The sequence below is a fragment of the Gallus gallus genome, chromosome 12 (genome assembly GCF_016699485.2).
Source record: "Gallus gallus isolate bGalGal1 chromosome 12, bGalGal1.mat.broiler.GRCg7b, whole genome shotgun sequence".
NCBI classification, from domain to species: Eukaryota; Metazoa; Chordata; class Aves; order Galliformes; family Phasianidae; genus Gallus; species Gallus gallus.
In genome coordinates, this window is record NC_052543.1 from 4959855 (window position 1) to 4983384 (window position 23530).

The 23530-nt window shown below is 36.9% G+C and overlaps 1 protein-coding gene and 1 long non-coding RNA gene across 7 annotated transcripts in view; one reads left to right on the top strand and one right to left on the bottom strand.

Moving 5' to 3' along the window:
- Positions 1-23530, top strand: part of SYN2 (synapsin II) — a 145030-nt gene that overhangs the window by 114136 nt on the left and 7364 nt on the right. For both annotated transcript variants that reach the window (XM_003641989.6, XM_040646674.2), the window contains 2 exons: positions 8443-8592; positions 23397-23457. In XM_003641989.6, coding sequence (XP_003642037.4) covers positions 8443-8592; positions 23397-23457 — 211 coding nt within the window. The remainder of the gene's footprint in view (positions 1-8442; positions 8593-23396; positions 23458-23530) is intronic.
- Positions 1797-23530, bottom strand: part of LOC124417163 — a 57776-nt gene continuing 36042 nt past the window's right edge. For 2 of the 5 annotated variants that reach the window (XR_006931339.1, XR_006931341.1), the window contains 2 exons: positions 7274-7511; positions 1797-4296 (listed from right to left, as the gene is read on the bottom strand). This is a non-coding gene — a long non-coding RNA (uncharacterized LOC124417163). Of the gene's footprint in view, positions 4297-4697; positions 7512-23530 lie in introns of those variants that run through there. The other 3 variants (XR_006931337.1, XR_006931338.1, XR_006931340.1) reach the window with 2 other exon arrangements.

The following is a 23530-nucleotide window of genomic DNA, read 5'->3' on the forward strand; positions in this document are numbered from 1 at the left end:
AGCTTAAATCAACAGTTATCATACTATAATTATGACAGTTACTGCACTATAATTCTGTGATGTGATAAAGAGCAAAAGACCATCTGTACCTGTACAGGAAAAGTTTCTGTCTTTTCTTTGCTTTCAATATGGGAAAATAGATGCAATCAAGGAACCAGAGCTGAACAGTACATTCAGTCTGTAAACAATGGCTTTACACACCAATTGCAGTGCTACACTGAAAACGCTGCTCTTAAGTTGTCACAGTGAATGGTAGTTCATTTCTTACAAAACTAAAGCATTCTGTGTCATTCTGGACAGAAAAAATACAAACATCCTCATGCATTAAATAATGTATGTAGGTATGGCCACTTCGAGTGTTCAAACAGCATAGCCACCAATAGGAAATCATACATAGATTTTGAGCAGCTTCAGAGTGAATGTGAATCACATTACAACTGTGCTAAAATATCCTTTATATGTTCAGCATTCTAGACAGAAACAAATTTCAGAGTGATTCTCAGTGATTCAGCTGGGAGAAGAGCACTTTACAAGAACTTAACGCATATATATGTTTTGACACAGGTGTTCAACAAAGGCTTTAGAATATGCATAATTCAAAAAATAGTTTTTAAATACCCACAGTACTTAGGTATTCCACATAACATCACGTGTGCTCCCAAAAAATCATTCTTAACTAATGTTAGAAAAAGTTACACTTAAATCATTGTTAAATGACTATTTCTGGAAAACTGTTAATTAATTTCATATTGTTCATTACTTTCACATCCTAGAAAATAATTTTATGTTGGTGATGTTGCCATTCAGCTGCTTTGTGATGGTCATTTTGTCATTCTGCTTTCTTTCATTCCCTGGAAACGTGGCGCAACAAACTGTACCAGGGGCTGATGCTACAGAGTCAAAGTAACAGTGCCTCCTGAATGTAGTATTCTAGCTGCACTTCTTAGAATGCAATACAGTAAAGTGATTCTATTTTAATCTGTGACCTAGTATGGCACTCTTACATTGCAGGTAAGAATATGTTGGTTCTTAATGTTAGATCCAGTCATCATACTCACATTTTCAAGATGGTAAACTTTCAGTATTTTAGTTTCTCCAATAGTTTCTCTTCTAAATGTATGATTGAAGTGATGACAATTTGACAAGTTATTCTATGAGAATTTGAGAACATATTCCAACCCTCCATGGCCATTCAATTTATGAAAATTATGCTTGTTGTTCGAGTAATGCCTGCTCAGGAATAATACAGAAGGTTTAGAAAGCTAAAAAGAAAGAAAGAAAAAAAAAAGAAGGATGTTTAGTGACACTGAAATATAATCCCAGACTCATAATTTCTACATATGTAAATCTTCTTAGGAAACAGAGAGAAATATACAGATGCTGATTACTATTAACTTCTTGTAGATGCCTCCCTGGTGGGATGTGCATGTTCCTCTCACCAAGTACTGTAGTAACAAATAACAAGAAATTGCAGTGTAAATACACCTTCTCACATTTTCAGCTTTTGGTTCTTAATTTGGATGCATTTTATAGATCTGTTTTCTTGGTGCTACTTTGTGCACTGACATCTTTGTACTTTCTAAGCTACTCTAGATATTTTAATGAGTTCAGGCCAATCCTATCATTATTTTACAAACATTATAAAACAAATACATTTCCAGTGTACCATTCATCCTTCCACGCTGCTGTAAATGCGACGCCCCTGGGAATTCTGAAGTGTCCGTTTGAGCCTTCTTGTTATGCAGATGAGGGATAACTTATGCATCCCCAGGAAAAAAATCCAGACTAATCTGCCAGAAGACAGCAAGGACAAAATACTGCAGTCACAGTATCGTTCAAATGTAATACAGCCTCTCTTTTTCTGTGAGGCTGCAAGTTCTCTGCAGTTTTCTTAGATGGGGGCTATAAGAAGTAACTTTGCCTTTTAAAAGAAGGTTTTCTAAAACTTGTTCCCCAGAAAAAAACTTTCTCTAGAGCAGCCTCGTGGGGTTTGGGGTGTTATTGATTGGTAGGTTGGTGTGTTGTAGGGTTGGTTGTTTTGGGTGGTGGGTTTTTTTTATTTTTTATTTTATTTTTTTTGCCTTTTACTTCTGTGCTCCAAAGAACCGTCTCCAAACCCCTTCAAATGAATTCATTGAAAGGGCTGTCAGGTTGCTCAGGAGGAAGCCCAAGTTATTTCTCTGTGTAACAATCATAGCTATTCGTATGGTTCCTATTCTTTTTACTTCAATTTGAATACTCAGCTGCCAAGCATCGTTACACCAGAGACAAATTGTAGAAATTAGAATTCTATGAACACATCATTTCAACATACAATGTTTTAACCACTTTAGAACTTTTAAAAGAATTGTCTTTATAACACAGCATCAAATTAAAGTCCATTAAGCTTTAAAAACTTAAATGGAGAAAGACATTTGATCTTTCACTTTTACAATTAATACTGCTGTAGTTTAATAGTAGAAGGAACACAAAATGGAGTGTTTCTTGTTCCTGACCACTGAATAATACCTTTTTCATGACTCATTTCTGGAAAACCGAGCCTCTGGGAAACAAAACAGAAAGCTCATATAGTGATGATGAATGCAGTAAAAACAACAACAAAAAAAAGGAACAGAATCCTTTAAAGTGGCCTCATGGATAGTTACCAAATTTTGCTCAAAACTGAATGGGGGAGTGGGTGGGGAGGGCTGCTGGAAGAGTCTTATTCCTGCCTATTTTTGTCCTCAGCTATATTAAAATTAACTTCTGAGTGGCTTAAAACCTGGCAAGATGCACAACATTTGGATTTCCTAAGGAATATTTGCAGTAACTGTAAAACAATTTAAGAAATTAAAAAAACAGAATTTGATTTTTTTGAAGTCCCAGAATAACAGACAGCATTTCTGACGGTGCTGCAATTGTTTGAACTGCTAGAAAATATAGCGCCAGCTTTTATAAAACGTATCTGTTTTACAGGATCTAATGATGCAGCAGCAGCAGTAAGTATGCTGTCTTTTAAAGACTTGGGTATTTTCCATATTCACTGTCCTGAATAATATTGGCAAAAGAATAGATGAGAAGGGAGTAAAGGTGACGAAACCTGTACCTCATGCAGTGTTCGCGTTCAGTTTTACTTATGGTTGTAATTCCTTTGAAATGTTATTCATTCTATTCAGTTTACAATTCATTCTGAGCTATGTCACCATGACACAACTTTAAGGAGCCCAAGACTGTAACACTGTACATCCAAGTGCTCAGAAGCTAGGCTTATTATTCTATCTGAATCATATCCAGTTCCAAAATTCAATACCAAATACTGGACATGAAAATATATTCTTTTAGTATTAGTTCATGGTATTATTGTAAGAGGTGTCTCATAAGTCACAGACAATTAGAATGGAAAGGAGATCTGCACGTCACTTTGCCCAGTTGCTCGAAGCACGTCTAACTCTCAAGTTGTTCCAGACCTATCCTTACAGACATAGGAGAGGGGAAATTTTCTGTTTCTTTTCATTCCAGATTGAAATACAGTTACATGAGTTTGTGTTCAGGCTGTTGGGTCCCTCACTGAGGGATGTTTGATTCACTTTCCCAGCCATCGTTACTCTTTTTCTGCAAATCTTGTTATTCACTCACTGCAGGAGGGACCGTAACAATTTTCTTAGCTGCCAATGTTTCCCTCCAGTACTATCCCTGCCAACTTCTCAGGTGTGGTTACATTTCCAATTACAAATAATTCCTGCATCTGCTGTAGAGACCTCTGGGAAAGCCCCATGATTACTTCATATCCAGTCACTTCCTTACTTCTCAGAAATTACAGCACCTTCTCTTACATCCCACTCAATCTTAAATGACCTTCTCAAACTATTACTTGTTCTTAATGTCAGTTACTTTCCCCATACTTAGAACTCTTCATTAAAATATCTTTCAGCCTCTGCCTTTCTGGTCAAACTTTTCACCACAGCTGCAGACATTCAGGTCCCATAAAAAAACGCAGAAGACGAACACATTCATAAAATAGCAACAATACAATCCAGCTTCTCTTATTCACAGACCAAAGTAAATGTTTTGGGTTGGTTTTTTGTTGTTGTTGTTGTTGTTGTTGTTTTTCTCTCAGTCCTCACACTCTCAAGCATGGACCTTCAAAATTCCTCTGATTTGTGATGAAATTAATCCCTGCTCCCTCTGCACTTGCCTTCTCTTGAAACTCCCAGGTCTTTTTCCATATGAAATCCATGCGTTGTTCTCCTGTCAGACTCCGTAGGCACTTCTGACTTGCACGCATTCTATCTGCTCATTCTTATCCCTCTCAGCATTCTGAAAAACAACTTTTTCTCTCACCATCTCAGAGTTTTTTACATTTCCCCTCCTCTTATCTCTGCAGCTCCATCTTTCCCAGCACCATTTGAACTGGGTCTTCATAAAGCTGTTGATAAGAGATCTTTCATAATTCTTTGGTGGTAAATATTTTATGTACTGGAGAAGTATGTCTAGACAATGGCAGTTAGTGTAGTTTCTGCTTCAAAATGGTGATTCCTTTGCAATTACTGATGTCTTATATTTGCACTGGCTCCCTAATTAATCCCATCCCATTTCCTTCGATGGTCATCATAGATAAATAGCATTTCTCGTTTCCATCTTGTCAGTCTTAGTTTTGCAGCCAAAATCTCAAATACTTGCCTTATCCACACAAGCAGCAGCAGAAGGCACAAATTCACTGAAGGGTCACATCACTGAAAGGTGTTTTATTTTATCACAGAATTTTGTTGACTTAATCATCCTGCTGTAGTTTCTATATTACTGCTAATATATACAATTAGTCTCTCACAGTTTAACATAAAGTTGTGTCAAATGCATTTCAGCATATGTTTTATGGGTGATAAGAGAAATTCATCCTATAGAATTGGGTACTGAAATGCACATAAATCAAAGATGAAAGTAGTATGAATTACATAATCATAATTCAAAGTGACCTATGTTTTTACTGACGTCTACAAAAGCAACGTTTTAATCTGTATAGATTGCAAACGTCTTTCTTCTATGAAATCTTCATAGTGGGAAACTCCAGTATTTTAAATAGCTAAACTAGATACTGAAAAAAGACCTCGCAAAGTGTTTAAATGATATTTTAAGATGAGTAGAGAGTGTAAATAGACTGTTTATAAACCAGGATGCTGCCTGTGTTTAAACTTTGTCAAGCACTCTAAGGGGAGAGGAGTGCCATCATGACATTCCTATTAATCATTCACAAGTTTTAAAAGCTCTGTTAGTGTTACACAAAATATTTTTAATTCTTACGATATGCTTATATAAAACATTTGTGATTTCTGATAACTTTCATTCATTATTTTACTAGGAAGGAGAATAGAAGTACAGCAGCAGCAACAGTATAGCAGCTAACAGAAGGGTTCTTAAACAGCATCAAAACCTGTCACAGTGACAAATGGTTCTCAAGGACAAATGGCTGGGTTTTTTTTTTATGTCATATGTATTTGAATCTGCCTCAGTAGGTGAGCATGGCGGCTATACTTGCAAATACTATCTTACTATCGTCAATAAATTTAAGATTTTATTTAGAATACACCTGAGGTGTTCAACAGAGGCTCCTCTGGATCTAAGGAATGATCTGCTAGATGATTTCCAAATAGTAAGCCCTTCAATGTTAAATCCAAGTCAGCTAAGCATTGCTGAATGGCATGACCACAAGCCAGTTCAGGCCAAGTTGTTGCATATCTACCAACCATTCTGTCAAGCCCAGCAGGGCATATTCACTAATTAAACAGCTTGGATCATTGCCAGTGAGTCTGAAAGCGTCACACATTGTGAGTGCTTAAACTGCTCGAGTTGTGCTACTGAGTTCCATGGCATTAACCAAAACTAGCCCATTTTTGTCAAGGACACAGAGGGGTTGTCTAAACTCCATTAAGATGTTGCTGTTGGAACCTTGACATGTATTATCTCTGTTTAGAGATGTTCTAATCTCACACTCATGTTTCAAGACACACGGGGTGAAAATCTGAAGGAACCAACCAAATTAGACCGATTTATCCTTCTGGCAGCTGTCACAAACTACCAGTCTAACAGTGATAACTCCTAACTTAATACTTTTCTGTCAAATCATATATCTGTCATAGGTAAAAGTCCAGCACTAACCTATCATTTATTTTAGTTTAGAATGTGCACAGTAATTTTCCATTCCAATATATTGAAACATACTCAAAACTTTATGTTCTTTTCTCTTGCTACGTTAATGCAAAGTTTAAAGCAATGCTGTCTAAGAAACTTTTCTTATGAAACTTTGTTTCATCTGAGCAGCCAAAAGGTATTTTACAGCTGGTATTAGGCCCTTCAAAATTGCAATGGAATAGACTTTATGTTATTTTATAACTGTCAAAGCTGAGCTGAGATAGGTTAAATGAATTACTGGTGTATATGTGGAGTTTTGAGCAACACCTCAAAGCTGCTTCTTTTATCCTTGGCCAAAAAAAGACAACTTTTCTATGCATTCTGGTAAACGTGGAAATAACTCCCAAATACAGTTATGTGTAAGCAGTCGTAGAAGTATTTGGAAATAGAAACTCAGAGTCAGAGCCCAATCCTCTGGATCTTCATCCTATCTAATCCTTTGGAAGGATCTTATTTTAGGCAACTTCTTTCACGGTAATTCCAAATATAGTTTTAATGTAAGTGGATCTTAAAGAAAGTGAGGTTTCCTTTCTCACACTTGTCATGCTTCTTCACTCAAGCCTTTCTTCTTCATGCATTCATTCATTTTTAGGAAACATTTGCTCTAGATCTCAGCTCTTTGTTTACTTTAGGTTTATCTTAAATTCTCTTCACTGTGAGAAAGCTTAGAGGAGACATCCTAGATTTGAAAATCCCAAAACAAATGTTGTCAGCATTTTGATTGCCTGTATGCAATGTTAGTGTCTCTCATAAATCAACAAACAGAAGAATAATGTAAACATTTTTGGGCTTCAAGCTAATACTATCGGAACAAAGGTTTGGTCAGCATCAGTAAGAATTTCTATAGCACTATAAAGGAGATAGTGTGCAGTGTAAGTTAATGGGCTGAGGAGTTTTGTTGGTTCTACTATACCCTTTCATCCCATAGAATGCAGAACCACCAGCTCTATTCCCTTCAGTCTGATCACTGTGACAGCCCTACAAAGAACAACATTCTTCCACTTTGTAAATGTTTTGCATAATCAAGTCTTATGACAAAATTTCAGTATCTTCCCTTCAACAACACGAGCTGAGTAACTAATGAAAAAAGCTGAATGTGCCAACTTACAGCAGAATACCTTTCTGAAGAGATGGGAATCAGCTTCTCCAGTCCAACTAGCCCTGCATGCTGTCAGCAGAGCCCTTTTTCTAGAGATTGCTAGAATATCATTTGCTAGAGATTGGGTAGGAGTGAGTGACATTTATGAAGTTTCTCCGATCATTAGCACTCCCAGTTGCCTGTGGCAGAAAAAGTCCTCCAGCAGTCTCTTGACTCTGTTGAACCTTTTCAGTCTTCTTCCATTTACCTGCAGTGGAGAGAGAAGCCAAAGATACACAGGGAAGTTCACTTCTGGAAGTACTAAAACACCTCCATATAATTCACCAATATGGATCACCTTCTAGATCTGGGCAAAATCCATGAGGATTCCCTCTTAATGATGCTTTCCTTCTTCATCCACCACCATCCTATCTGTTACCAGCACAGCTTACTACTGCATCAGCTGCAAAATCTGTCTACACTAGTGAGAGTTTTTGTGTGACATCTTCCATCTGGCACAGACTGGAAATTAGATGTACACAATTCAGTTTGTACAAACAATCTAACTGGGTCAGACACAACAACATCCATAGAGTATATTACCACTAATGTAGTCCAACTACTTTATCCTTTACAGTCTTTTATTAATTACTAATATTATTGCTTGTGTTGTAGGCTTCAGTCACTTGTGATCCACATCTGTGAGAAACACCAAAATGCAGAGCTGCAGAGCTGTCACCTTTTTCTGAACTGAATGAAAGACTGCAGTTTCTCAAAAGCAAATTAAATCCTTTGTTACTGCAGAAATAAGAATGTATGTTGCCATTGTGAATAGCAGTCAGGGTCACTTTGTTATCCTTTTATTTCTCATGAAACACACAGAGATGCACATAAAAAATAGGCTCCCTGTAGAAGTAACAATACCTCTGTAGAAATAAGAAATCCTAATCACCCACTGAAGTGAACAGAATTCACTATTAGTTTTATCCATTAGAACAGCTCAATGAAATAATTGCTGAACTGTACTGACCAGTAACATGTACCATGGAATGAAGTACGTTTTTATTGGTATAACTTGTACCATTTATACAGATCCCATTTGTGTTTTGTTTCTTTCTTTTTCTTTTTTTTCAAGGATCACCTGATATTCTCTGCAGATGTGGAATAAGTTTACTTTCGCGCCATATTTTATTTTACAGGTAATGGACTGTGCAATGCCTCTGATTGGTGAGCATCAGATCGAAGACAGGCAACATATAACTGAATTAGTTGTAAGCAAAATGAACCAAATGTTGTCCAAAACTCCTATACCATCTCCTCAGAGACCCACTGCCACTCAGCAGCCTCAGGTAGGAAATCTTTGTTTTTAAAATAAAGCAACCTTTCCTATACTGTTACACTCAACATCTTCCTTCCAGAATTTGGCTGGACAGCTATGCAGATGTACCCTGAGCTACAACAATTCAAGAGCTTTTCAATATGTTTTAAAGATTTGTCATATTTGAATGAGATGGATGGATGTAATTGAGTAGTGCGGGGTGTTTCTTTATTGTTTTGTTGATGTGGTTCTACAAGGAAACCCACAGCTCCGGATTCTATGAATTACCGAGTTTTGTATTATTTTTATTCAGTTTCATCTACACAAAATGTTATGGAAGTTTAAATATCACAACAGTCTTTGCCCTGAGGATACCAGTAAGAATGCTAAGATAATAATTCTTGCTCATGTGCATTTCTGAGACCTTAATTAAATGCTCATCTTTTTATGTGCTACAATTCAGGCAAATGCCTCTCAAATCTAGGAAACTCCTGAAATACGTTTAGCATTCTATCAAACTAGTTTCAAATACTGAAAAGGGATGATTTTCATCTATTTTATTTCATGTAGTCTGATAATTACATGTTGACCATAGAATTCTGTCCTTCCCTTTGCTACCAGCTGTCTTTCAGACTTCGGGCATTATCCTCATTTCCATTTCTGTGCTTACAAATACAAAGTCTCTTCCGTTGACACTTCACAAAACTTCTGTGGGTGTCATTAATTCGTACCAGATTTTAAGAGCATAAAGGGGCCACCTAAATGCTAAACAGCAACTCTTATCAGTTCGTAGGCTAGGCAGCAGGTCTAACCAAGAACAATATTATTAGCTTCAACTTTCATGTACTTCTTTTAATATACTGAAGGAATAAATCATGATAATAAACTGTTAAGGACTGTACTATTGCTTTGTACCAGCGCAGCTCCATGGCGATCAGTTAATTAACAAAGTAATCCAAACTATATTATGGAAATTACCAAGCCGAAATCAAGAATCTATTTTTACTGCCAGTAGGCTCCAAACCAGGTAAACAATTTGAAAACACTTTTGTGGCATACCTCAGACAGACAAGTTCTTGAGGGAGGGTGACTAATTTGTTCTTCAAATATATCATCATGTTTTAAGTTACAAAAATACACCATCCCACATAAAAAATTGGTGTGGCTTCTATTTCTATTACAGCCACTCAAACCTAAGCACACATTGCTGAACCACACACAATGGAGACGTTTCCATCCAGTATGACTCAGGTTTATTGTATAGAGCACTGAAAAAGAGGGACGATAAAGGGAAAAAATAAATCACCTTATACCAAAATGTGATTTCTTCTGGGACTGTAAAATCAGTCATATATACAAATGAAGCAAAGTGTCAAATCTGGAGTTGCCCAAAGTCTATGTTTCAACATAAGTCAAAATTTGTACCAAAAATGGGCAGATTCACAGTGACTTACACACTTTAAATCACTAAATCTAAGGTCCTTCATAAGCATGCTTCCCTGGATTTCAAAGAAGACAAAGATGGAAAAATGTTTGTGGTTACTGGTGTCATACGAAGAAACTGGTTGCCTGTTGTATGTAAATGCAGCTTTTACTAATTTCCACATAAAACTGCCTACACAGGACCAGATGTAGAATGAAAACAGGACAGGCAACATTTTTGGAAAGTTCCTGAATTCCTCAGTCATTTCTGTCACCTATCATGTCCATGAAAAGGATTTTTTTCCTGTTAAGCAAAGAAGCCTTGGATGAATCAAAAGATAATATTTGCTGGTGAGCTGTTGAATTTCTACTATATTTCTACCAATAAGTTTAGGTTACTGAAAAATTCAGCCTTTACTAAAGGCAACAGAATGTTATTCAGCATTAATCTTACTTGCCTTATCGTGTCCCTTAATTATAAATTACAGTTAATCAAATCAGAGATATATCCCTTTAGAATATTTGCAAATCTTTTAAATCAGGTATCTCCTTATGTGTATTTCATTTATAACGAGGTTGTTTTCCTAAGAATATAATTAGTCTGTTAAACCAAGCTGTCCTGTACATCTTTGAACAGATTTCTTCTTTTCTAATCTGAGACGTTATTTTCTATCCTTGAAACACAAAGCCCATTCACCTGCAGAGAAAGGAGAGTGAGTGCATATTCATGCAGTCCGTATAAAACGTGAAGCCAGGAATTTATCCCAGATAAAGTATTGCATGTCAATGTGTGGTCTAAGAGACTAAAGTAACACAAATACCAAAGAGTCAAATGAATTGAATTGAATTGAATTCCCTTATTATCTACGTTTGGTTTTTTTTTTTAATTACTTATAATGTATCTGTGGCATTGGGTTCATCATGCACAAAACAGTATTTCAGTTTATAAATGTCCTCAATGGTCAGTACTGTTCCAATTAACTAGTAATCCATCAGAAAACAATGATTAGGAAAACAAGCCTTTGTTTAGAGCTATGCAGCCAAATCTTGATGGAAGCAATTGGCCTTGGAATATGTTCTGAAGGCCAACAAAGTTCCTTCTGTCAGAGTGCCAGAAGTAGCGAATTCCAAAACTAAGAACCTCAGAGAACTCTGTTGCTCGTGTTGAAACCTCAGAAGTGCAGATCTCATGATTCTTAAACCTGTTTAATTTGAGATATCAACTTATTTATTTATAAACCCTTTATAACAAGATACACTGAAAAGAAGAGAAATAATCAGTGAAGGTGAAAGCACCGGTATACAGTTCTTTCTGTTGCTCCTCGCCCCCCTGACTCTGCAGCCAACCAACTGTGTCATGGTTTTGTGGCCTCAGCTTACTGCATACCTTTGACAGCATGATCAAACCATACCAGGATAGAAAGCATTTTTAATTACAGGACTCAAAACTTACCAATTTTGCTCTTATCAGTCACTTTATGAGTATTCCCACTACAAAGAAAGCAAGAATCCCTGGACAGCTTTATCTGCCTTATATAACTGTACTTAGTTAAAAAATTCAAACAAGTATTTTATTTCTATTTATTTTTTAAAAAATGACAGCTTATTTTACATACAGCCATGATGAAAATGTTCAGTAGAAATATATCTAGGAATGTTCATAGGAACATAGGAATGTTCTAGGAACAGCCCAAACTCCAGGTGTTCTACTTGTAGGCAAAAAGTGGAAATCCAAATTTCCTGCTTTTGCAGCGTCTTCTAACACTTTTGACACGTCTTCCAAGAAGCCTCTCTCAAATCTTTCCTTAAAATACAAAGCAATATGTGAAAGTACCCAGTGAAAAGCTCTAGGTAGAGGAATTGCTTAACTCTGTCTCCATCTTTTGACAGGAAAGATCACTGCTGGAAGTTCTGCTGTGTGGATTTGCAAAACGACAGGTGGTTGCTCAGTAGAGGCTATTTTATGAGTGCTTCTGTAGCAACATTTATATATAAAACAATATTAGTAAAACACATTTAAAGCTGCATATCAAATCATGAGACTTATAGTGATTAAGTGAATTCTTTGTAAAATATTGCATTATACAAGAATATTGCCGTAAAATTCAAATGCTTACAGTGATACTAGCAGTTGAAAATAAGGAAAATTCTATTAAGAAAATCTTATCTCAGTACAGCCCTGTTGAGAGCACGTTGCATTATCAACAAAAGAACAAGGAAGTTTATATCCTTAATGGAAGGAAGAAATGCATTCACCAGAGGCACAATATCCATAACCACATAAAATCTCAAAGAGCAGAGCATTACCTAATATCCTGGTTACTTTCTATTTAAAAGAAAGAAGTAGCACACCAGCAAAAAAATCCAAAAATCCAAAAAAACCCAATAAATAATGCAGAAGTAGAGGATGATGCTTTAATTGTTTTGAACCCAGAACAGCAGAACTTGGCATATTTCCTTTCATAACATTCTATTTTAAAACATTTTAATACTTTCTTTACTTTCTACCCAGACGAAAGTTCAGTGCAATTATTTTATGTTCAGAACAGATTAGAGTCAATGAGCTCCTCCTCACTCATCTTCTGATATACAGACATACAGGTTGATTTTTTTTCTAAGTTTTGTCTTTATCTTATTCATTCTTCACTCCCTGAGCCCCAACGTGATTTGAGTACAGCCACAGTTCTCTCCAGTTTATTTTACTACATTGAGAGAGCAAATTGAACCAAATGTGAACAGAGTAGATAAAAGTATTAACTCCAGAGAGAAAAGCAAACTTATCAAGTTACCTATCCTTGTGCTTCCATAATAGTAGTTACAGTTCTCTCCCACTCCATCTGCTGTATTTTCTATTTCTTTATTTCAAAGCAAACTCCTTATGATGAGCAGCATTTTTTTTAATCACTGAAGCTTTTATGCTAGGTAGACAGTATAGTTACTTGATTTGATCTTAACTGAAGGGAACACACGCAACTGGGAAGGATCCCTGTAATCCATCATGGAGATTTATGGAAATCCAGAAGTCAGTATTAATCTGCATGTTAGGAGTAAATTTTTCTGCACTAAAGTCCAGGCATGGATCTCATTTCTGAATGATGCTCTGCTTTGCAGTCTCACAGAAGTTCACCTGCAGTGTAACAGTTGATTAGTTGAAGAGCAACGGGGCCAAGATTACGTTTGCTAGAGCTCTGTGTCATCCATCAGCTCCTGATGCTAAACCTACTCACACTAGCCAGACTATGTTCATACCACCAATCAGCACCACCTCCAAGAACTTGCTGTCACAGTCCCTCTCCACTTGTTGCAAGAATATACTTTTCATACCTATTTTTTAAAGGAAAGGTTGCCTTCTATATGAGTGAAGGTAAACATAGAATTTGAGTGCTCATACATGAAAATCCTATTGAGCTGGCGCAAAGCAAATCATTCCCTGTTATAATTATACCTATAACAGACAACAAGAGTAATTTAAGAACTGCCTGCATTAAGGAGGTCGTGAAATTATCTGATGAACTAAAACTATATGTACTGCATTTCTTTGGTAGACATTTAATTAGGAGATAAATGGCAGCTACATCATCTGTCCATAAAAGAGACGTACATGGATTTGTGGAGTAGTATCTGATAGAAATTCAGATCTTAAATATACTCAAGAAATTAGCCTGAGTTCCTCCCTGCTTAGGGCAAGGCAGCACAGAGATTCCATGATACTACTCTATGCCTCTTCAATTATTTCTATTTCCAAACTACTACATCACTTGCTCTGTATGAACAAAGCAGTATTCCTAGCCAATAGACAGGTAGCATATCTGTGTAGCTGTTAACTGAGTGTCTTCTGTGGCCTACATTAGCATACAGTGAGCTCTTTTTATTGTGTGTGGGTACACCAGAAAGTTTCTTTACACTCTGACAGCCATCAGTGACTACAAACAAAATCCTATTACTTATTCTTGACTACTTGTTCTCTACATCTGCCTACAAGTTCTTTTAAATGATAGTTCCTAGGAAGCAAACTGTTTGTTGCATTAAGATGTTTACTGACTTACTGTTGTGACTCAAGGGAAAAGCAGTCAGGTAGCAGCGAGATGCCCAAATCGTCAGAAAATCTAAGACTGTCATTGAGACTCATTAAGAAGGGGAAAAAGCATTGCCGAACCATATATACACAACAGGACGCTAAAAAATACGTTTCAGAGGTCATATAAGTCAAAAGGCATTGTTAAATTGCAACGTTACAACAATTTTTACAAGTTCTCTGTCAAACTGGAGGTTCGCTCCGGTCACCGCGCTGCGTTCGGGTTCCTTGAATCCCAGCGACACCTCGTGGCCTTGTGCTTGTGACAGCTCACGTCTGAGCCGCAGTACGCTGCACTCAGTACAACAGCACACCGCAGCACACTGCAGAAACTGCCCCACCTGTAGCAACAGGTTGGGTACACGTTTACCCATTCGAAATGCTCTCTCTCCTGCAATTTCTGATAACTCAATTATAATGCATTTACACAATTTAATTTCATGGTTTTTAATTCAGAATGCATGTGCTTAATATGTACATGTATATAATTGTACATATATACATGTGCAATATTTAGCTTTGTATATTTGAACAATAGATGATTTTAATCAAAGGGTTTTTTTTAACCTTTTGGTTATTTCACCTTTGTGAAAATACAAGAAAAACAGCTGCTATGATTTTAGATCCTAATCTAAATGCATGGAATTAAGAACAACAGAAGAAAACAGAATTGAAATGGACTTAAGAGCTGGGTGCTTCTTGTTAATAGGCATGAGGAAAGCACACTTCATTCCACCTATTATTTACAACAGCCAAGTTTAATTATCACACATAAATAATGATAGCATATATTTTACTACACCAATTTTGTCCACCTTTCATTATGGCATCTGTTCAAGGCAGATCCTATGTTCTTTACAGAAAAGACAGGGATCACAACAGGCTTAACTGATGGATTAAGGGTACTTCTGAAGAGTTCTGGCTGAGATATCTAAAACACTATTTCATTACATAGTTTGATTTATTTTAAGTAATTAAGCTTGACATTCAGAGAGTGAGATACTAAAATCAAAGTTCATGCAGGAAAATAGACCTTAGGCTTTTTGACAGCAGTAGGACACAATACACAGATGCTGAGCAGAGATTTCATTGAAAAATACTGTAAAATTTAATATAACCTATTTTAAAATGTTTATTAAGATCCTGTACCAGTAGATGGAGTAATCACTACGGAGGTCAGTTCGTATTGCTCAGTTCTGCTGCTGGTGATGTCTGCACAGCTGGTTTTGGTGGCTGGCTGTGAATGTATCAGTTAAATGAAGATGATTAAATCAAAATACGAGTAAGTGCTCATCTTTCCTAGCTTGTTTTGAATTAGTGTGCCACAACTAAACAAGTGTGCCTTTATAATGCCCCTTTTAAAGGGATCTGGTGATACTTCAGTACGAAGAGAAAAGACACTAAAGGGCATATATTAGAACGATAGGATTATTTGGTTAAAATTTTTACTGACATCAATAGGAATTTGTGAAAACAGAAGTTTTCAGGATGTTGCCTTGGTTTTGTGGGCTGTATTTTGGTTTGTTTGTCTCTAGATTTTTGTGAGTGCATTTTTTAATTAGTATTATTATTATTGTTTTTAGTTCTGACTATATTGAATGTTAATTGTCAGTGGAGTATCTGGAAAGAATACATGCACGATCTCCCTGCAGATAAGCTGAGTAAAGCTTGATAACAGAAAGAGTTGCTCACAAGAATACTTCATAGAAGAGAAAAACAAAGGGAAAGATCCCATAAGCAGTGTGCCAGACTCCAGCATCAGGCCTGGGATGATCAGAATAACGTGTTAGTAGGATAGGTAAGTAAGGCAATAGCCTTACTGCTAGTAATTTTTATAATACATAAAACCACAAAATGCTAGTTAAAACTGAAAAAAAAAACCCAACCATATTAAAAGTACTACTTTTTAAAACATATTAATAATGCTTTTGGTCAACACTGAACAACAAAATAATGCTTTTCTTAACTTTCTGACCATCTGTCTTCCAATCTGCCCATTACGTTGGCAGAAGCAGATGTCTTTAAGAATTCCAAGACTCCGTGGTGACTAACCTCATGGTGACTAACCTCAAGAACAAAGAAAATGTTTAATTCTTAAGTAATCACGAGCATTCCAATATAGAGTATATGTTCTCAGTAGATTTTTGTGAGAAACAGCTTCCATGTCCCACAGACATTTCTGGGAGACCTCAAGAAGATGTCTGCAATCTGTTATGTAGCAAAACTCAAAAATTAAAACGAGGAAAACGGTGATCCTATCACTATGGAACACACAGTTGGTGCCACATAAACAGATACAAACATAGAGTCCAAGTTAGATCTCTTTGTTTGGTCTTAGTGCTATAATTACTATCACACAAAATCCTCTTGGTTTTTTCTATTTTATCATATTTTTCATCTATTTCTACTCATTCATTTTGCTTATCTAAGCTGAACCTAATAGAATTATCTTTTTTTTTGGAGGTTCTTCCTTCGCCTCCTTTCCTTTCCCCACTGTGCTGGCTATTTCTCTCCTACTTTTTTGTTATTGTTCTCTGTCAGCACTTGACTTTTTTAATTTGGTTTCTCTGAATTTTAAGTCATAACCTGTTAAGCAAAGCCGTTTGGCTTTATTCCATGTTCACCTTGCAAGGATTCTGTCCCTCTCCCCAGTAGTCATCGCCATAGTTTATTTTGAATAAGGACCACATATTAAATAAGCATTACAGTTTTTGAACATGGATAACTACTAAGAGAAATTAGAGAAAAATCCAAGACAGCGCAGCTCATTTTCAAATATTCCTGAATGACCAATTGGGAAAAAACAAGCAACCTCCCTGTTTCTCCACCGCTCATCTAGTGGTGGATCAGTGCTCCCTCTGCCTAGCTGCCAGTAGTTCAAGCATCTTTTCACCTGTTCAAAGATCATTGTCCAGTATCTCCTAGCTCATAAAAGTGACCCAAGAAGGTTCTCAGATTCCAGCAAGTTACCAGCAATGCCTACATGTGGCTGTGTGCTTGTGCTGTATCAGACAAAGCAAGGAAAGAAGCCCACACAACCACTGGCAGACAGGTCTTACATTCTGTTAGAGTTCTGAACTTTACTCTTGTTTGGGGTATGGCTCTTAGCTCACTGACTAGCCCTTTCCCAGGCCTTTTCCTGCTCCACCATTCTGTAACACCGATGCAACAATATTCTGATAAACTACTCATTATAAGACCAGACTTGAGTTAGCTCCATCTTTTTTCAGACTTTCTGTTTCAAAGCACAGATTTCAATTCTGAATGGATCCAGTAATGATGGATCATTGTGACTCCAGGTTTTAACTCTTCCTGTTCCTGAAAGGATCACTTGTCATCCCGTATTAAGAAGACCTGAGGAACTGATACAGCATAGCATCAGCCAATGTCCCTTACAGTTTCAAACAAGAGCACAGGATTTTGACACTATCAAGCTCTAAGCTAGAGGCTTCTATGTACACTGAGAAACATTTAAGGAAGATTAACTTTCCAGTAACTAGATAGGCTTCTAGATATGCTGTACCACTTTCATTTTCCTGTCCATCTATCTTACAGCTCTCTTTCTCTGGTATAAATATGCATACTCATTGCATTTCAGTTCCAGCTGCTTTAGCACACAGGGAGCTCTCTCCTATCACATAGTCCACATTCCTTCCTTGTCTGTGGGGAGCAATTTTTTACTGGGAAGAACTGCCTGAAAGCTGCTTTGCAACAGCATACTTTTAATGTTCCCTTTTCAAAAACTGAAGTTGAAATCTGGCTTCATTAAGCAAGAGTTGCAATAAAATCAGATTGCATCCTTGTCCATTAGAATTACCATCTGCCTCTGGAATGGGACCAGTTAACTTCAACAAGTGCCGCTACTTGTTAAGAAACACTTTTTTCTGCTAAGTTGATATCCTACATTTTCTATAGAAATTTCATGTTTTGTGGTAGTGAGTGGAATATTTCTTTTTTTCAGCAAAATAATAGAAAATAGATCTGGCATAGGCAATGTGATGTCACCTGTTTCATTGTCTAAGGGAAAATACTGAAGTGTGCCATTAAACAGCAGTAAATCTACACTAGGATGTTCATTTTTCAGAGTGTGTGTAAAAATATTCAGGAAGAAAACTCTTCTCTAGGAAGAAATCAGTTATCTAACAATGGAAAGCACTTTGTATACAAAACATAAGCTATAGTACTTTTTGATGTTTAAAACCAAAACTTTTTCAGTGCATGATGTAAATACAGTTCCAAGTAAAAATTAAGCTGCATAGCTTGTTTTCTCCTCTTGGCAGTCATTTCCCTTCTTGTTCAGGGGAAGATTTACAGGTTTCGCATTGATAATTTGAAGAGCTGGTTGAGCAACAACAAAAGCTGGTCTAAATTTTTTAATTCTTTATCACAACTTCAACATGAAAATGTTCTAGGCTGGCATCAGTTTTGCCGAGAGTATCTTTGGGGCAAGGCTGAATACTGAAACTCCGAACAACTGTAAAATGTGGGAGCGGGTTCTCCTATCACTAGATGATAGCACAACTAGATGGTGAAAGTGGCTTCTTTTTGAGGTGTGCCTTACCACGCCTGCCTTATAATTAGAATCAGGCCTATTCCACTGCCTGTCTCAGTCTACAAGGAATAAATAGCAAAAACTTTGTTGTCATGTTAAGCCCTACTATCAAGGAAGCATTTATAAGTCACCTATACCACATTCATCCTGTAGAGAGTAAGATCTGTTCTAACAGCTGGTGAGTGCCCTCACCATACTGCACACTGAAGTTATAAAGCAGTTAGCAATAAGACAGTAAGGAGTTTCTCTGTTTTTGGATTCTCCATATCACAAAGTCAATTCAAGGTCTCACTGCTTTGCTAAATAATACAGTATGTGCTTATTTACAACCCAGTTTTATTCAGCTAATGCCCACTTCTTCTTGGTTCACACTGTCCTTTAGTCTAGCTTGTTCCCTATCTAGTGCTTTACCACTACAACGTTGTCATAAAAAGAACTGTACTGCCTTCAAGCCTCTTTGGCTAAACTAAGCTAGCTGAGTTCTTCCACATGCTCTAGGTACAGAGTCTTCCATCTGCCTGATCAGTTTAACTGCTTTAGCTTTTCTGCGTCTGATCAGCTTATATTCATCTTTCTTTACCAGAGGTGATGTTCCTCTATTGTAAGGACTAAGTATTTATATCTATGAGATTTTTCATGCAATCATTTGCTATTGACACCCTACTTAAATAATCTAAATTACCTCTCTGCTTTGCAATCACATTTCTTCTTAGTCCTTTTGTTAACTTAATTGTTTTACTATTTATTCTTGTTTCTTTTATGCAATCAACCTCAGCTTGTACTTTGGCAGTTCTCAATTGATCCTAATATTTCTTGATCTGAAAAATACGGCTTTCTTTAAAAATATTGAAATACCTATGGAAAGCTTCTACCATTGCATTACAAAGAAAACCAAATGAAACCCAAAAACAACAATGCATGCTCCAACTTTAGTTCACAAAGGCTTCAAACGCAGCCAAATCAATATCAGTTTTAGCTGGGACTCAGTTTAGCATCTCACTTGCCTAGGGGCTATTTTCCTGCCAAGTTGCTGCTTTTGCTTCCACCCTTTTCAGCATTCTTCTGATTATTCAAAATTCAAATATATATGAATCTCATCTCCATTTACATAAACAGATAGAAAAATAAGTAGCAACACTGATCAAATTATAATACAGCATGTTTAAGAACACTGTTTTACTCCAGTTTTACCTAAAAAATTCTAAGGAGGTTGTTTCAGGTGAATATGGAAAAGAAAGAAGTGCTACAGAGACATCTATGGGGACTTCTATTTTAGACAAGTAGCAGGGTTTTTGCTCTGGCTGTAATGAACTTAGCCAATATTCTAAAGACCATTATGCAGCCAAAGTATTGATTTTTATAGATTTGAGAAGTCAGTATTGCATTCCTGAAGTGTTCTTGGGACTTTTTGCATCCACAAGTACAGTTCTATTTTTTCTAATAGTTATGTAATCAATAAATTCCCTTTGAACAGGAGAGATTCTGTAACCAAAGATAGATAATGAAATAGCAATATCAGCAATCCTCTCTCTTTTGGGAATTTTGATGGGATATAAAGGCTGTATTCCTGAAATGAAAGCAAGAAGGGCTCCTTACCACAGCATTTACCACACCTCACTTAGGGAATTTTAAACCATGCTGAACACTGCCATTTCCCATCTCTGCACTACTGATGGCTGTACAGCATGGTACTACTAACTGGCAAGACTTGGACATCCAAATAAGAATCTGTTCAGGGCCATTTTCCATTATATAGTCCACATTCTAATCCTTGATTGTTGTATTGTTTGAATTAACAGTCAGCAAGTTTGTAGATGAGAACTGCAGTGCATGAAAACATGTTTGTACTGAAAGAAACTGGTAGGAGGGTGAGCTTCTAGGCTGGGCAACAAAGGGAAAAAAAGGAAAAACAGGAGGGGTGAAAACATCTACAGGACAGGTCTAGTCCAGTGTCTGTTCAGAGGGGCTGTGCCGCTTACATAGACTTAGCAGCTCTTACCATTACATTGGCACACCACCTTGGAGAGGTGAGGAGTAACAGACTGCAGTCAATTTGCCAACAAGTGGTGTTTTAAAAGAAGCCTGGATTTTATTAAAGACCTTGGCTCAGGACAGCAAACAAGAGTGGTTCAAAGCCTGTGTTTAACATCAAGTATCAAGGCTTCTGACTGTCTGGGAAGAAAAAAAAAAAAACAACAAACCTCTTGAAAAAAGACTGGATTACTACAGACCATTGAAGAACCATGAGTAAGATTTCTCAAATAGGAATGTAGTGCTAATTAGTCTTTTTGGGTCAGCCTGGGTGGGTTGGCTAATTAGCAAAAGTAATATACCTGTGTGATTGGCCTGGAGTGTGGGTGAGGTTCCTGGAAGCACCAGGTGATATCTGGTGAAAAAAGGATGTGTGGGTGGTAAAATCAAGACAGCTGCAGTCAATGACTGGAGTGGGGAAAATACATCTCCAACAGAAAATGCACAAAGGCTTTAAACTTCCAGAACAGTTGAGGTGAGGATTAGCAAGCTTCTATAAGGTTTATTGAAAGCCTAATTTAGGATAAAATAATTTCTTGGTAAGATAGAAAGATATGTGGATTGCATAAGTACTGATGTTGTCAAGTCAGTTAAACAGCGTGTGTGATAAAACCTGAGACCATTTCAGTGCAAGAACAAATGGCAGACTTGCTTCAGCCTCAAGGCACAGAGGAAATGGGGGCCCTACAGATGTTGTTTTAGTATTAAAGTGATGTGAATTTACAGCGTCAGCTTGTTTTCAGTTTCTAAATAAAATATGAGCTTTCCCTATGTAATCTTTTAGTAGAAAAGTAGCTACATGCATATTATCTCTGATCTTTGTCACTTCACAGAGCTCCTCAGTGTATTTTATGGTCTTTTGCAGGGCTAGTAGGTCTACCTCATGCATTAGCATGTGTATTAGTAGTAATATTCTGTACAAAAACACTGTGCGTGCTCTTTAACTAAGTCATGTGGTCACTTCAGTCCTCCAGAAAGCTTTTGAAAGTCCTTAAAGCCAAGTGCTCCCACTTTCCCTTTAAGGGCACACTCCACATGTCATACTTCAACACCAAAGGAAACAGAAGCTCTCTGTAATGCAGAACACCCAAATGCCCTGGGGGTGTGTAGAGGAAGGTGCCAGGTGCATCAGAACAATGGTACTAGAATATGAAAGGAGTTAGCTCCTCTAGGGCAGCTTTTCAAGGTTTTCATTCTCTGTGCTAATTTCCCCAGTATCCGAGGAGTTACTGATGCATATATATTTTCTTTCCAGCAAGCTCCTGTGCTGAAAATTATATAGAGTGGGTACCACAAATGCTTAATGAGTCATTAAAATAGGAATAGGATAGAAATTCAACTTTTATGTGTGGTTCAGACAGCTAGAGGAAGAAGAGAAATAAAACAGGGAAGACCTGAAGTCACACTAAAGCATTTTAAAATTATCTGGTGGCAGTGTATCCTCACCTTACAGTGATGTTTACTGAGAGCTATGCAACTGGATCAGCTAACATGGGGATGAGATTTTGTCTCATTCATTTTGTATGTATCATTTTTACACCTCGGTTGGTCTTCTGAAGGTTGGTAACTCTCAAAACTTAGTTTTGGACTGTCTTATGTCCTTTTATTTATGTAGCTAAAGCAGACAAAGCGATTTGGAACAGCTGCATACAACAGAGCGTTGTTGCCTTGTAGCACTTAGGAAGTACAATTTCTAGATCGCTGTGCTGGAATTTGGATCACTGAGTAATATTTATTTCTACAGTTCTGAGATCAAATACAAAACTATCAGAAAAAAATAAGTTTTGCAAAAACCCATGTTACATTAATTTTACATTTACTATTTAATATATTCTGGGTTTTTCCTTGTGACAGATGGCAGTTTAGTTTCTGAATCCTAAAAAAAAAGAAAAAAACCACCCCAACCAAAATAGTGTGTCCAATTATTTGACATATTTCATTTTTTTAATATAAGAAATGAGTCCAAGACGAAGCTTGGATTCAAGTGTTAATGTTCCCAAAGGGTTTTCTGCTCCAAGATTTTGGTTCAGGCCCATCTTTTCCTCTGGACAAGTATATATTCGAAAATGATACTGCTGAATAAATCTACTGTTTTGAAAATTTAGTTATTACATGTGTTTCTAATAACATGTCAGATGGCGTAGCATGAAATAATTTTAATTATTTTCATTATTTGTCTGTGGCTTTTGCTTCCTTCTTTCATTTTGCTTAGCAAAGTAGTTAACCTAGAGTAGTACATCTCTCTTCCCATTTACAGTCAGAGAATCAAAGTGAAACTACCACTGCTGTGCTACTGCTTCCAGAAACAAATGTTATAAAAATACATTATTTCCTGAATCACACAAAGGTATCTGTTGAAGTTCTATTCAGTGTACTCTAAAAAAAGGCTGCAGAAGTGATGAGATACAGAAAAGTGGTTCAAGGTGCTGGGAACTGAAGAAGGAAGACCATACGCAAATAGCGGTAAGATTTGAGAAGGCACTACTTACATCTTGATCACGTGCTGCAAAGGGAAAACAAGTTGTTGTTTGGTTTTGTGTTTTTTTTTTTAAACTCGGTTTTGGATTAGTCTGGGATTTCTGTGTCATGGCAAGCACCAAATAAAGTTGAGAATGTTTTCTGGAGTAAATTAAAATTGTATGTTCAGCCCCCAGCCAATAAAGAGATTTCAAATGAAAGTAATAGCAAATTAGTGGAAAACTGGAACTAAGCTACTCTAATTTTCTTCTCTTCTGTTTTCAAATATGTTTTCCAGAGTGGATCACTAAAGGAGCCAGAGCCAAACAAAATTCCACCTCAGCGACCACCACCTCAAGGTTGTTTACAGTACATTCTCGACTGTAATGGCGTTGCAGTAGGACCAAAACAAGTCCAGGCTACTTAGATAAT